At 35.6% G+C, this 16,326-nt stretch overlaps 1 protein-coding gene across 2 annotated transcripts in view; it reads left to right on the top strand.

Annotated features, from left to right (window-relative positions):
• PPARGC1A (PPARG coactivator 1 alpha) overlaps positions 1-16,326 on the top strand; it is a 628,165-nt gene that overhangs the window by 579,781 nt on the left and 32,058 nt on the right. For both annotated transcript variants that reach the window (XM_012737483.3, XM_012737482.3), the window contains 5 exons: positions 5,481-5,675; positions 7,657-7,779; positions 8,648-8,852; positions 12,795-12,840; positions 12,950-13,023. In XM_012737483.3, coding sequence (XP_012592937.1) covers positions 5,481-5,675; positions 7,657-7,779; positions 8,648-8,852; positions 12,795-12,840; positions 12,950-13,023 — 643 coding nt within the window. The remainder of the gene's footprint in view (positions 1-5,480; positions 5,676-7,656; positions 7,780-8,647; positions 8,853-12,794; positions 12,841-12,949; positions 13,024-16,326) is intronic.

Genomic DNA, 16,326 nt, shown 5'->3' with positions numbered 1-16,326 from the left:
CAGACCATTCCCAGTACACGTGTTCAATAAACAATCAGTGAAGTGGTGTCTGTCCTGATTATAATGGTTTAAATGAAAACAAAGCTAAAAACCTCAAATTCTATTTCAGTGGTCTAGTCTAGATTGTTATTTTTAATTTCATTTCAGAAAGATGCTTAGTTTTTCTTTATTTTAAACTCAGCTTCTTTCAAACTTTATACATTAAAACCAAGATTAATATGTATATGTAAACAGTTTTTGCCAGTTTGTATGTGATACCAAGGTACAGAGATTTATGTTATGAAGATTTGGAAAGAGACATCTATGATCAACTAGGTATTTCTTACTTGAACTCCTGAATCTATTAGAAAAGTCACTTCCCTGTTTAGTTATTTGAACTCCTGGTGAGGCCCCAGTGGAACATATAATCCCAAATAGTGGATAATCCAAAAATGCCATTTATATTTGGCTTCAGAATACATTACCAGATGTTACTCTAGCAGATTTCCCTTCCTAATTAGGCCTCACTTAAAGCAGGAGTTAATTTCGTCTTCATTAGCTATTTCCAAATCAGCAGGATGAGGTAAGGAGGAAGCCCAGGGCATGCTGGATATTTGGAGGAAGTTGGCCCAGTGCTAAAAGTCGGCAGTAGATCATGCTCCAAGAATGAAATGCAAATATGGGTAATCACCGGGAGGGGCACATACACCAGAAATGCTTATAAACACCTTCCTAAAGAATTCTCGGACATTTATCAATTCTTTTTCTTTCTATTAATTATGAGTACAAAACAATTCCATAATAGGAATTAGGTAAATAATAATGTGAAATTTTGTTTAGGAAAAAATAGAGGCTCAGAGAGGTTAAGTGACTTCTCACACAGATGGATCTCTCAGCAAACAGTACCTAGGACACTGAAACTGATTAATGAATGATAAGAAGACCCCACTGTTTCCTTCTTATTGATGATTTGAATAATGACGAAGTGAGAATTTTCCTGGCCTAATTCGCATTAAGAGAGCCAAGATAATGAAGCTGTGATTAAATAGCTATTAAACTATTTTTATCAAACAGAGATCAAGCGAGTGTGAGAATCTGGGGACGCAGAGTTTAATTGCAATTCTACAAGATGCAGAAAAAATTACTAACATAAGCAGGGCATGGTCCTTTCATAATAGCCTGCATTTAAAAATCTTTGGGATACCACATGCAGTTTTTACTTGGTGTTTCTCCTTTCAGGTGTTGGTTAGAATCTCAGAGTCCCTTATCTCCTCCTTAATTTAGTGGATTTATTCACCCTCTGTGTGCATTTGGGTGAGTTGAATGCACTGTCTGCCCCACTATGTATGACCAGTTGGAAGATTCTTTTAGCAACTGCTCACAGAGGAGGAAGACCCAGATAGTCTAGACTGGGTCCAGAATTGTAATTTGAGGCCAGCCTGGGCACCTGTAGGGGCAGAATCTATTTTCTTTCATCTATGCCTTTTAAATTGTCAGAGTAGTGCAGGTCATAGAGGGACCCAGCAGTCTCAAAGAGCATTGATGAACCTTCTAATTTTGTTGACTATCCCAAACCATCATTTATTAGTGACATGGCATCGCTTAGAAATTGTTGCAGATTCTAAATTTGGGGTTGTTAGTATAAATGCTGTGTATTATCTGTCACTGGAAATTCTTTACCCCTTGAGTGAGTTTTTATTGATGTGCCTTCTTTCTTCCTGGAGGGCCCTTAGAGAATAAGGTGTTACAGTCACACAGACCTTTATTTAGGTCGGAAGAATTGCATTGTGTAAGGAGAACCCAAGGTTGACACCCACCATGGGAAATGCTGTTTGATAGCCAGGGAGCTCAACTGTGGAAATGCCTGTTAGCCTGTTTTCTACCTTTCCTTCTTCCTCTGCTGCCAGCTTCAAAACCGAGCTTAGTTTGTGTAGCTGTAGATCACTGCCCAGTTGGTGATCTGCCCTTTCTTCCTCACCTCTCTACATTGCTTTTCTTTTCTTTTGTAAACTTGGATGGAACTAAGAAGTACTATTTTTGTAAAATAGTAATTTCAAACAATTAGAAAGCAGTATCAGAGCCAAGTCTTTGAAAGGTTATCTTGCAATGTCATTTTACTGACTAATGTGTTTCCATACGCTGTCACCTGTGAACAGACATGTGTGAGTAGGCCAGTGTGCTTCATCTGCAGTGACTTTGATTTATTTGCTCTGTAAATTGGGACCGAAGCAATAATGAAAAGTGACATTAATTGTTTAACAGAGTCCTCTTTATCACATCCGTTACCTTCTCTGGGCATTTGATTGTTGAAACTCATATGAAACTAATTGAAATTGCCACAATGAGGGGCAATGTCCATTCAACTTTATGTATAGGGATATCTGTTGAGCTTCAGTTACACAAGTATCATCAGTAAATACCAGGATTTCTTTCCAGTCTTCTGTGATTAAACACAGAAACTTTGAAACAATAACATTTTGTCTTTCCTTAATGCAGGAAAAAAACTTCGCTAAAATAAATGGTCTTGGAACATCTCTCTGAGTCACCCAAGTACAAGGATGATAATAAAAATATTTAATAATCATTTCTAATAAACACTGAGTGTAAATAATGATTATAGCCCTACTGGTACATACTAGTTGAATACTAGCCCGTCCTACCCACATACCCCAATACACTGACACACACACACACACACACACACACACACACACACACACACACACATCTCCACCAGGCCAATCTCTTATCCCACAAATCCTCCCCTCCTGTTGTGGTTCCAGTAGAGAGAATTAAAATAGTTGGTGGCTTAATCAGATCTTATAAATTAATTATGACATTATCAAGCTCCAATATTTCTGCCGTTGTATTAGGTATACATCCACACAGACTTATTAAAGAAATTGGAGAAAACTAGTTAATTTAAGGGTTCTTTGTTATTTTGACTTGATTGGAATTATCGTAGTTTGTTTACACTAGGGATAGAGCTAAGGAACTATTGTATTATGTGATTGAAAGCAAATAGCAGCTTGTAGTATTGCTGGAAAGCCAAACACAAAATTTAAATCAGAGTAAACAAAATTATCCATTTATTGGTAAACATTCTCAACTATTTTTCTTGAGCTAATTTTGAACTTCAGTGAAATAAGCCTGTTAAGAATGAGATACCTGGAAAAAATGTCCAATTTACTAAAAATGTATGTGTGTGTCTGTGTGTGCATGTGTGTTTGATATATTTTCGGATTATTTTATTAGATTATATGGAAATATTTATAGTAATACAAATCTCATGATTTTGAGATGCTTAAAAGAATACATATTTAATTTAAATATAATTTTATTCAGAATAATTTTGGTTTTTGAAATGTGGGAGAATCTAAAATGGGAATGATTGAAATCTTTGGATACCAGTTAATGAACCTGAGCAGAAGATAAGGGAAAATACTTGCAGTATCTTTATTATTATGATAACATGGACAGGGGCCTTCAAAAGACACAGCTGAAAAATGGTAGATTGAAGAACTAGGGCCCCGGGGTGTTCAATATACTGTAGTTATCGAATTGTGCAATTTGGATTCTAAGGCCTTCTAAGGTCAATTTATGTAAGTAGGTGGTACCATTTTGAAGTTAACAGTTTACCCCTTCGAATTAAAATTTATCTCCTGAATTAGAGTCTTAAACTCCATATAGTTGTCACACCACATTGTGCCCAAACAACTTGAATTATGGGAACGTGTTATGCAAATGTAAAAAATGCTGATTAAAGTCCACCGTGAATACAAATGGCTCTTCTTGGCCTCTTGAATCCCAAAGAGAAAGAAGTCTATAGTTTTACTCCTGGATGGAGACTGATCAGTAATGAGGGAAAACAATTTTTATGTGAAAATAGAATGTATACGTGATAAAGGCCTGCCTAATTTCTCTAGTAATACAATTTGATTTTCTGATTAGCTGTCTTACTCTGTGATTCTTGTAATTTTGTCAGGTCAATTAACTGGAGTTCAGTGCTAGAGAGAAAGGAAGTGTGGGCACTGCTGGCTTCATTAGATGTCAGAAGCTTAGGTGCATTTTGTAATAAAATCTGTGTGGGATAATTTAGCCCATATTGTTAATGTCATAGCATACAGAACTTAAAAAAGAAGACTTTGGATTGGACAAACAACATGAAGTGCTAAAAGAAGGAAAAGAAAGTGGTCTGTACAGAATATATCGTTGATAATAAATGCAGATCAATGAATTATTCAGCAAGTAATCATTGACTGACTATACCATGTGCCCAGCCCAGGTACTGGTTGTCAATATGCATAGAATATAACACATTGCCCTGTAAACAAGGTGCATAAGCTCCAGCTTGGCAGTCCTTGAACCATTTTGCACAGAGTACTGGAATAAATATTGTCTTTTATAATAAATTGCATATAGGTTCTTCCCTTCCACTGGAGGGTTCCCCGGCAGGGCAAGTTTTGTCTTGCTTCTCTTTTGTGTCTCCAACACCTCACATGGCCCTGGCACAGAGCAGATGTTCAAAAATGCCTGTGGGATGAATGATGGAAGGTTCACTTTCTAAGATTGTGGTGGTGGAAATGAGTCTAGGAGGTGAGAAAACAAGTTAGAATATATTTGTTGGAGCCCTCAGAAGTGGTGTTGGACTCCTGGCCAATGCATTAAATGAATGTATTTAAGAGACGCTACAAAGCAAGATTCTACTTAGTGACTGACCAAATAAAAAGGAGTTGCGGTAGTTCTAGAGTTTAAGTATGAAGAATTGTTATACAAACCAAACTCAAAAAAAAAAACAGCAGTTATGTAGTGAAAGGTCCTAAGTTTCAGTTTTAAAGATGAGGGAGCTATTACAGAGTAGCAATGTCCAGTAGGCAGTCAGAGATTTATGACTAAAGTTGGGAGAGATGTCAGGGAGAGAAATAAATAAATTATTTGGAAGTGTTCAGTGATGAGATTATAATTGAAACCATGAAAGTGTATAGTTTTTCTTAGTATAGTTTCAGTTTCTGGTGCTGTTCAAACAGAGGGTTATCTAACCCATTGGGGGAGGGTATGCTGTACAAGAGATTCCAACACTATATCTGAAGTTGAAATAGATGATGGTTAAAATTCTCTCAAGCCCTGAGAGTCTCTAACTCATCTCTTTTAGTTAGGGAAAAAAAAGACATGAGCAGGTGGAAAATAGGAACAAGACAGAGTCCTCTACAGCAGTTTCAAGCACTGACATAACAAATTGTTACATTGGACAGCTCAACAATCAAGAGACTGGTACATTAGAGATATTCATTCATTGTATGATTGGGACCACAAATGCGTTTGCAGTTGGACAAAGCCATGATCTTCATGTTCTGGAGTGGGCACGTGAGATTTGACATACGGTTTACTCATTTGGTTAAACAGATTCAGACTATGCTGATAAATAGTGTTACCTACCTCCTGATGTCAATTCACTCCCATCATCTTTGTGCTCTTTGTTTTTTTTTTTTCTGTTTCTGCAGAAGATAGATGAAGAGAATGAGGCAAACTTGCTAGCAGTCCTCACAGAGACACTGGACAGTCTCCCTGTGGATGAAGACGGATTGCCCTCATTTGATGCACTGACAGATGGAGACGTGACCACTGACAACGAGGCTAGTCCCTCCTCCATGCCTGAGGGCACCCCTCCGCCTCAGGAGGCAGAAGAGCCATCTCTAGTAAGAACCCTTCCTACTGTTTAGCAGGAATTGGAGTTGCCTCTGGCTACCCTCTGCATGGGTATGATGTAGTAACAATAAGGTTTGGATTTTTAATTTAGACTGATGCCAAAACAATCCCCAAGCACACTCAGAGTTGCAACTTCTGTGATTTCTCTGTTTAAAAGTGTTGATAATACAGGTCTTCGTGTGGTCTTACTGCAGTTAGTTGGATTTTTTAAAACTATCATTTGCTGTTTATGTGTATTTTTATTTCTTAGTATTATTTATGTTCAGGATGAAAACTTACGAAATGTAGACAACTAAAAAGAAGAGACTTAAAATTTACCTGTGATTTCAAATAGCCTTTAATATAAAAATGATTGAAATTTCTTTTTGATTTAAGATATATCATGAACATGTTGGTAAAAATTTAAATATATGCATAATATTTAACAGTTACACAGTATTTTATCATATGGTGATGTTCTAATTTTTTAATCAATCCCTTATGTTAGGATATTTAGTTTTTTCCCTTCTGTTTTTCACTGTTATGAATTGTATAATAATTGACATGTTTTCATTTTTATTCTTATGGATACAGTTCTAGATACAGAAATAGTAGATGAAGGGGTATGCAATATTTTAAGAGTTTGGATACATATTTTCTATAAAAATTGAAAAATAATAGCATGTTTGCAACCTAAGTTACTTAAATGTATGGTAGGCAATGAAGACTGAATTGATTGGCAATGAAGACTTAATTTTCTTTTCAATGCAGTGCTTGACCAGAATTTCATTAGTTCTAAGACACAGTTTACCTTCTCATCTATAATAGCCATTTGTCATTTGCCATAAATTTGAATTAAGAGCACACTGTGTAAATTATGGAATGCCATTCTCCAAATGCTAATACTATGCTATGGCATGCCATTTAGAGGTTGTTTCTCTGATATCATTAAGTTTTTAAATGTTAAAAGAACTCCATGAAACTATATGGAGAACCTACTTGTATTGCTTTGCATTTTGAGATTTCTGATCTAGAGGAGAATATCTCATAAATAGTTGTTATTTATTCTCTACTTTCTCTGTTTGTCAGTGTCATTGGCTTTGTTGTCTAGTACTCTGATTTCTTTGCATTGATGCTGGATTGTTTCCATATACACAATTTGTTTAATTGGGAGGAGTTGTTGACCCAGAGGCATACTGTATGTCAGGACAGGGGGTTTCCTAAGAGTCCTCCAGGCAAATTAAGAAACAGAGGTCAGGAGACAGTAAATGCTTTGGTAAGTCAGAATCTACATCTCCTGATGTACCAGCCAGGACTCTATCTACTTACAAATCCCTTTTTTCTTTTCTAATATCAGTGATAGCTGCTCTTTTATCCCAAACATTCTTTGAATCAGCAAATTTATATACTTGGCTATGAAATATGGTTTAAAGCATCACAAAGTCTTTCATTTATTGTCACTTGATTTATTTGAGTTTTTGAAGGGAAAATGTATATCTGTTCCCCACCCCTCACTCCCAAGACTTCATTTAGCAAGGCAGCTTTTCTCACCTCGTAGTGATTTAGAAATTGATTTAGGAAGATATTTTGCTTTATCAAAAAAAAATTTAGGAAAATAATACCTAGTCTAATTTATTAAGAATCCCTTATGGTTGGATGTTTAGGTTTTTTTCCTTTTATTTTTAAGCATTATGAAGTATATAATAATTGACATGTTTACATTTTTATTCTTATGCATATAATTCTAGAAATAGAATTGGAAAAAAAGAAAATATTTCATAGTTGGTAGTATGCCAAACTTTTTCAGACTGTATTAAAAATATGTTTCCTTTAGCACTATTGTGCTAAGGTGTGATATAATTAAAGAGTGATAGAATTAATTTTTATAATTATAATAAATTAATTTTAAGTTTAAAATTTCAGTAATTTATTCTCATGCTTAAAAGATGCATAACTTTTCTTGCTTTTCCCTTTCCCTGGTAATGTTTCTAGCTTAAGAAGCTCTTACTGGCACCGGCCAACACTCAGCTAAGTTATAATGAATGCAGCGGTCTCAGTACCCAGAACCATGCAAACCACAATCACAGGATCAGAACAAACGCTGCAGTTGTTAAGGTACAAATGTTAACTTTTTAATGCAAGGGGGAAGTAACAAAGGGTTTTGCTTGAAGCTGTAAAACGAACAATAGGTTTATATGCGCTCATTCATCTGGGACCCTGCAGCTGCTTCATAATGGTGAATCAGATTATGAAATAGGGTTCCAAAAACAGCACTTGAGCTACTTTAAACCAGGCAGAGCTCATTTACGCATTGTCTTTGGATGTTTGGAATGGAAGTGCCCCTGTCTGTTACTTCTGGCCACTTTATTAATCCATGCAGCAGTTTGGGCTACAATAAAATTTGCTGATAGGCTGGTATTAGCTATGTGAGTGACTTTAAGATGCAGGATTACTGTTTTGCCAGCTGTCTAACCTGAGTAAGATTGCTTTTGGAATCACTGCAAAAGATCTATCTGTGCCATTAATTGGATGGAATGCTGGCAATGACATAATTCGGTTAGCAGGCCGTTTTAAACAATGTTTGTCTTGCCATTCACTGTGAGTGAAAACGGCGCGTTAAGGGGTACTTAAGAGAGTTGTGAGTACTGGGCTTCAGCACTCAGCAGCAAATTAAGGTTTAAACCGGCTTATTTTTTTTTTTTTTTATTCACAGTAAAGGCGCTGTAGGGTCTTGTTAGTTACATGTTGCTGAGTGTGAACATTGAAATGTAGGAGAAATGAAATAAAAAGCTGCATAAATGTCATTTAGGAATTTTAAATGTAATTTTCTTTCCTTGTTCTGCAAACAATTATTCACAGCTCATAGATCTAGTACACTTAGACTGAACACTTCATTGAAAATCTCATCTCTTCAGAAAACCTATATCCATTCTGATAAGGTTCAGTTCACTAATTTTAGCTTTCTTTATGCCTTGTTTTTAAGACTGAGAATTCATGGAGCAATAAAGCGAAGAGCATTTGTCAACAGCAAAAGCCACAAAGACGTCCCTGCTCAGAGCTTCTCAAGTATCTGACCACAAACGATGACCCTCCTCACACCAAACCCACAGAGAACAGAAACAGCAGCAGAGACAAATGCACCTCCAAAAAGAAGCCCCACACACAATCGCAATCGCAACATGTACAAGGTAGGCTGGGGACCAACGCGGGCTGTTGGTGAGGGCGCCCTAGGCAAAGAAAGCAAGCTCAAGGTCTGAGAATGCAGAAACTTCTAGCTTCCATCCATCGGTGTCTCTCTGTGGAACGAGAATTCAGCACTTTGTTACAGAGGGGGGAAAAAAAATCCTTCCTTGGACACAGGTTGAACATATCCTATTCAGCTGATAGGCAGTCTAATTCGCAATCACCAAAAGACACCTGAAATGTTAGCCAGGTGGGGAGGAATTGCAACATCACATGAGGTTTAGATGAATCTCTGAATTGCTGAGATAATTGAAGTTATGTGCAAGCTGAGCTAACCAATTCATTAAAGAGCTTTTATTTTTTTCTCCTTCAGTAATGGAAAAAATGAGGCATTGCTGATTTGCTGTATATACCTTAAGAAGTAGTAAATAGTATTTATGTGGCCTCTCCTGATTATTAAATGCATTCTTCTTCTTCATTTTTTTTTTCAGACCACATGCTATGCTCACAGATTTTATTTTGTAAATAAGGATTTGGAAATTCCTGATTTCTTTTTCTTTCTATTTAAAAAAAAATTGCCTAGATTAAGCTAAACATCTGGGTTGATTTTTATTATCCCCATAGACTGCTAGAAGGCTGATGTTTCTGAAGCAGAACAGGGTGATTTGGGGAAAACCTCTCTCAGAAAAGATATAATTTTTTTTTCTTTTTGGCTCCTCCTCCTCAAAATGTTGTAGTCTAAGAGGCCCAAAGAGAACTTGTAGAAAGTAGTCGTTGCCTTAAAACATGCCAGCTACTTTAACTCTACCGCCAACCTTATAGTAAAAGTAGGTGAATTCCAAAGTAGCAGTTATCAATATCTACCTCTTTTTTTTCCTTTTGTCTCCCTGAGTTCCCCCTTTAGCTGCAGATGAGTAGCCTCTGTCCCTGTTTTGAACCATGATTATTTCACATAGATATGCTGTCGTGGCTGCTGATTTGAATAAGTATTTTCTTTTCTAGTGTATTGAATTTCCCTTCCTTATCCTTATATCACCATTAGCCCAGGATTTTCAGGAACATTCCTCTAATATTTTAAATTGGCTCTCACTTAGGTTTTTCCTGGTAGATATATCCAATTCACCGTCCACTGCTTTCTGTCGGTTTAGGAAAATATATTTAGCAAAATGGGCCCAATTCTCTTGCAGCTCTCTTTGCCCCTGATTGGGTCTTCATCACAAGCACTGTGACAGTTTTTTCCTAGAGCAGAACCGCTGTGCTGCGGGCCTCATCGGTGCAGAAGGCTGCAGGTGCAGGAAGCCAGCTGGGCTCGCTGGCGTGAGCGAGTGGAAGAATTCATGGGGCTACTCTCCACCTCATCCTGGTCATGCATTCATTTTCTAGAGCTGAATTTAAAGTCCCCAGCTCAATGAAACCCTGTAATCCGTGACCCCAGCCTGGTAGCATATGTTTTAAAGCTCTTTGGGGTTTTTTGTTTTGTTTTGTTTTCTTTATAGTTGGCCCTTCTTTGATTTTGAGGGCTTTTTATTTTTTAAATCTACTCTACCATAAATATAACTGTACACTTTTACAAATCATGACAGTTAAGAATTAAATAGGCCTCTCGAGGAAATATTCTTTAGACCAGACCAGTTCTATATGGATTTTTTAAAGGCATATATCTATGGCAAGGCATAAAAGGGTTATCCTAGAACAAAGTCTGTTGACCAAAAAAAAAAAAAAAATGCTATAGTTAGGAAAAGCCTAAAAGAAATGAAACACAGCTAGCTATTAATAACCAATAAATGCTGTGCTTCAGAGATTATTTGAATTATTATTCAAAACAAAACAGTAGAGAATATATGAATAACTAGAGATAATAACTAAGGATCTACTGAAGTTACCTTTCTTAATGTATTTTTTTTCTCATGGAACTTCATGTATGCACTCCGTAACATTGCAGAGTCAGCTTCTTTTCAGTTCCTTAGGATGATTGTCTAGCCTTTGGCATGTGTTGGTGTTCCAGGTAGTCATTTATTCACTCCTACATCCCCAAATACCATAATCTATATGAAAAAGATATATTCCTGCCCTCAAGTGCCCTGCCAGTCTCTGGTCCACCAGTCATCTGAACAGTGTGGATTAAACTCCCAGTAAACTAAATAAATATTCCTAGGAGGATTTGAGAGCCTGGGTTTATTCAAGGATTAGATTCTGCATGCATTTTGTACCCTTCCTATGGCTCTCATGCCCTGTTTGCCTTTGGTTCCATTAAATATGACTCCTGATGATTTCTCTTCTTCCATTGCCCTTGGCTTTACCTGTACCCAGTTATCAGAATTTTGGGAGTCTTCCTTTGAGCAATTCAGATAGCCTACCCTACCTCCTTAAAACTGGAATTCTAGTGACTGATTTTCAATAAACATTTATTGTGTGACATGGCACATAATTCATGTCTGGTTATGTTTTCTATAGAACCTATATGAATTATCCTAATTATTAAGTTAAGTACCAGGAAAGTTGATAAAATTCTTTCATAAAACTATTCTTTTTGAAAGACTTTTTACATTGGACATACTCAAAAACTAATATAAAATCAGCTCATTTATCAGTATATATAAAATCCAATCAATCAATGTATCTAATTTGCAGAAGACATCATGAGCTTTATATTTCTGGATGCACATTGGATAGATGGTACACTGTTTACTTGTTTAAAAACTAAATCTAAATCTACAAATTAAATATGCTAATACTATTTATCCAAGTAAAGTACCTAATTTCAGGCTAATTCGGACATAAATAGTTTTTTCACATTTCAAAGGACCTTAATTACTGGAGTTGATTAATTTACTTTAAAGTCTGTTGAATGCAATTCCTTTTGATAATAGGAGAAAGGAAACAGAATCTTGGCCAGTTCTGTGAGTAACTAGTTTTATGGCCCTGGAAATTTCTGTCATTTAGCATCTTTGGGTCTCAGTTTCTTCATCCATAAAATAAGAAACTTTATTCTAAAAATCTTTTGGGTTTCACCTCTATGATTTTCATTACATTAATGGCTATGTATTTTGACCTCTTGAAAGTAGTTATTTTAAGGAGAAAAAAGCTACATACGTATAAAGGTATCTACCTCTGTATATAGAAGCATATATATACTTAATACATGGATGTATATCCCAAGTACGTTTCTCATTATATTTTCCCCTCCTTCTGTTCAAAAACAAGATTGCCATGGAGAAGCAATTGAAATTTTGGAGTGAGAAGATTCTTACTCCACCCTTCATTATTGGGAAATGCCTCCGGTAGGAGGTAAGATTTAGGAAAGCACAAAAAGAAATAGTGAGCTGTCTTTGCAAGTGTATAGATCTCTCAGCTAGTATACATGATATCTTACTTCAGTTGTGTCTCAGATTTGGGGATCAGAACCCCTTTTAAGCCATCTGGGTCAATGCCCAGGATTTGTTATAATCTCTCAATTAATTTTCAGCGAGTGGAATGGTTATTGCTTGAGCTTTGGCCTCATAGAAATAACCTATTCTCAGGGCTAGATATAAAATTATACATTTTAGGAGTAAAATCAACTGAATATTCATAACGTTCTGTCACCATGTAGTTACTCTGCTGTTTTCTTGTCTAAACAAACCGTGTACTGTATTCCAAATTAAAACAGAAAACATTATTTCTCTCTGATGGTATGATGCAAATTTTGTATCCTTAACAGGGAAGGTACATTTTAGGGAAAATTCTGTTTTCGTATGTGCTTTCAAATGATAGTTTACTGATGCAAATGTTGTTTGGAATTTGTTTTAGCATAATGGACCGTTGTCTAACTTTGATCCAATATTCAGAGATTTCTTTAGTTTAGTCTTACAGTTTCCTGGTTGTGTCTCCAACTTGACTATAGTAGAAAGAAAATAAATCTAAAAAACTATCAATATTTCATAATTAGTTTCTTTTTTTCCCTTTAGCCAAACCAACAACTTTATCTCTTCCTCTGACCCCAGAGTCACCAAAGTAAGTATTAAGAAATGTAACCATTTTCAGAAAGGGAAGGGGGTTCTAATACATTTGGCTACAGCAACTCCATTTCAGTTTGTTTTTATAAATGTGCCGTATCTTCCAGTGACCCCAAGGGTTCCCCATTTGAGAACAAGACTATTGAACGAACCTTAAGTGTGGAACTCTCTGGAACTGCAGGTGAGCCTTACATTTCCCTTGCAACTGTGTGTGTGTGTGTGTGTGTGTGTGTGAAATATATATGAGATAATAAAGTGTATTCTCTATGTGATTAATGAAATTACCAAAGAGTACAAACAAAATTGGGTAAGAAGCTACCTGTAAATATTTTCAGTTGCTTATTTTAAAAAAACAAACTAAAAAAAAAATACTGAAGTGCTTTAAAAACTTGGACTAACTGAAGAGTTCCTAGGCAGACATCTGAGTTGGTTGTAAATGGTGCTTTTGCACTAAGTGCTTTAGGTTTAGGTACTTGAACCCTACCAGAAAGTGAATCTTAGGATGTCTGAACAAGAAATTCCTTGGCTCTGGCTATTGCTGATAAGGATAAAGAAACAGTAAGTTAAACAAGATGCTTTCAACCAGAACTATGGTGCCTACACGCATGGTGGTCATTGTTGCTAAGTTTAATTTCACACTTTGAGTTTGCTAAATTATCTCCTCATGAAAGGTCTCTTGCATGATTGCATGATTCGGTCAAGCAATAGAGTAGTTAATTTCATGGTGTGTGTGTGTGTGTGCATGTGTGTATATATATGTGTGTGTGTGTGCAGACTCACACATATATACATATATATACAAATATATCTTTATATACATATACACAAATATTCCTTATAAGCACATACGTAACATAATTTCTTAAATATATCAGATACAACACTGTTTCTTAAATAAGTTACATCTTATATGATTAGAAGTAACTTTAGTGTATATATAATGTATGCAGAAGAAGTTTTCTTATCTGACTAGTGAGGACCAGTAATTGGTGAGTTTATTTAAAAAGTTGATTGGAGCATATATAGTTTTATCATTTTACTTTTGCTTAAAACATATAAATATACATTTAAATGTTAGATTTTTGGTAGAGGACAGAGACTTTTATTTTGAGCTTGACTGTGCTGAGGATTGATCCATTCACCTTTCTTGTAAAAACCACACTAATGATATATCATAGATCAGTGGTCCCCAACCTCTTTGGCACCAGAGGCTGGTTTCATGGAAGATAATTTTTCCATAGACCTAGGGTGGGGTATGGTTTGGGCATGATTCGAGCACATTACATTTACTGTGCAGTCTGCTGATGATAATGTATATTTGCAGCTGCTCCCCAGCGCTAGCATCACCCCCTCAGCTTGACCTCAGATCATCAGGCATTAGATTCTCATGAGGAGCCTGCAACCTGGATGCCTCCTCGTATGTGCAGTTCATGGTAGAGCTTGAGCTCCTATGAGAATCTAATGCTGTTGCTGATCTGACAGGAGGTGTGAAGCGTATGCGGTGATGGGAGTGGTGGGGAGTGGCTATAAGTACAGATGAAGCTTCGCTTGTTTGCCCACCGCTCACCTCCTGCTATGCAGCCCGATTCCTAATAGGCCACAGACTGGTACCAGTCCATGGGCCCGTGGTTGGGGCCCACAGTTATAGGTGATATCCACTATTTACTTCTTCCTCTTTGAAGGAAAAGAATAAAGACATTTGTATGGCAGTCTGAGTCCAAAGTCTAGATTTTTATGATTTTTTTCCCCAATGTTTTCCAATGCCACCCATCCATAACTAATTTGACAGCACTTCTTTTAGAAAGGTATCTTTATTGGGTCTTTTCATAAAAATGATTTTCTATACTCATATTTCATTCATTTACATAATATTTTACCATATTATATAATTTCAATCACCAGTCCAAAGGACATTAACTCATTTGGGAAATTATACCACTGTGGCTCTTGGTAAAAGCCATCTGAAATGATCTATTAACTAGGATTGTTCAGAATGTTGTGGGCATTAGTTACACTGGGAGAGGGATGACAGCTTCCACTGTATATACCAATACCAAGCTTTCCATTAAAAAAATACTTTATATTATTCTCTGATTATAAACAATGTAAGCTTACTCTAAAAAATGTCAAAAACATTAACTAGAAGAAAAAAATTATTCATAGCTGTAAGAGATAAAAAATATTCATAGCATTGTTTTCTATGGATATTTTTATATATTTGCAATAACTTTTGTGTGTATATATTTTATTTTGCATCCTAATTTTTCAATTAACATTTTAATAAGGAATTTTTGTATCATCACAAACCTTTTATTATAAGGCTTTTAGAGTACTGTATAATATTAGTTTGAGTAGGCACATCAAAATTTATTTAATCATACACTCATTGTTACATGTTTTGGTTGTTTTAAAGTATTACTGTTTTGAAATAGCATCACAATGAAAATCTTTGTTCATAAATTTTCTAATCTTATTTTCTCAAAATAGAATCCTAATAGTTATTAATTCTGAAAATGAGGATATAAATATCTTGGGGGATATATAAATATCTAATTGGGGGATATCTATAAATATCTCTTGGGGGATATATAAATATCTGCTATATATGTTACTACATTGCTTTCCAAAAGACTTATTTCTATTTATAATCCCACTAGCACTGTATTGCTATACTTACTTTATTACATCTTGGCCAGCATTGGGCATCTTTGCTTTTAAAGTGTCTTCTAATTTATGAACATGAACATATCTTTACATTGCATTTCTTCTATGAATAATATGGTATTATAAAAAAGCAATTATTTTTATTTTCTTCTTGACAGAAATTTAAACATTTCTTCTTACTGGTAGACATTTAGTTTTAAATAATTTAGTTATAATTTTTAAAGGTCAATAGCCTACTTTATTGAAAGACAGTTAAAGATTTATAAAAAAATACTTTTTACTTAATAATAAGAATCTTAGAAATTGTATACAGTGGATTTATTTTGGTCAGCAAATCAGCATTATATTCATAGTTTAAATCTTTTATTCTTGGTATTGTTGAAAGATGATTTGGTAATGGAAATCGATTTATCAACACATTTGTAATACTTGCTCTATGCTAGCAATATAGTAGGTTCTGGTGGTCCCAAGCAAGTGTAAGAGACAGAGAATAATCCATGTAAAGCATGGAGCATAGTGCTTGCCCTTATAGGTGCTAAATAAATGTTCTTGTGTTTAAGATGTGGGTTTATAGTTTGTTGGGAAAACAACACATATTGATAAGTGGCATGAAAGGAAAATACTGTTTATGTGATATAATGTTTTATAATGTCCTAAGGAGGGTAGACCCTGGGGTAGTTTTTTAGTTGAGTGCAATGGTAGTAACTGCGAGGCTATAAATTGGAGAAGCTGAGATAGAGCTAAATTGCATTATGTAAGAGAATGGATTTAGAGCTATAGGAAACCAAGGAGATGAGGAGGAACTTGAAGGGTGCTGAAG

Source organism: Microcebus murinus, chromosome 3 (assembly GCF_040939455.1).
Source record: "Microcebus murinus isolate Inina chromosome 3, M.murinus_Inina_mat1.0, whole genome shotgun sequence".
Taxonomy (NCBI): Eukaryota; Metazoa; Chordata; class Mammalia; order Primates; family Cheirogaleidae; genus Microcebus; species Microcebus murinus.
Note: the sequence above shows the minus strand (reverse complement) of the source record. Positions and strands in the feature narration are given on the sequence as shown.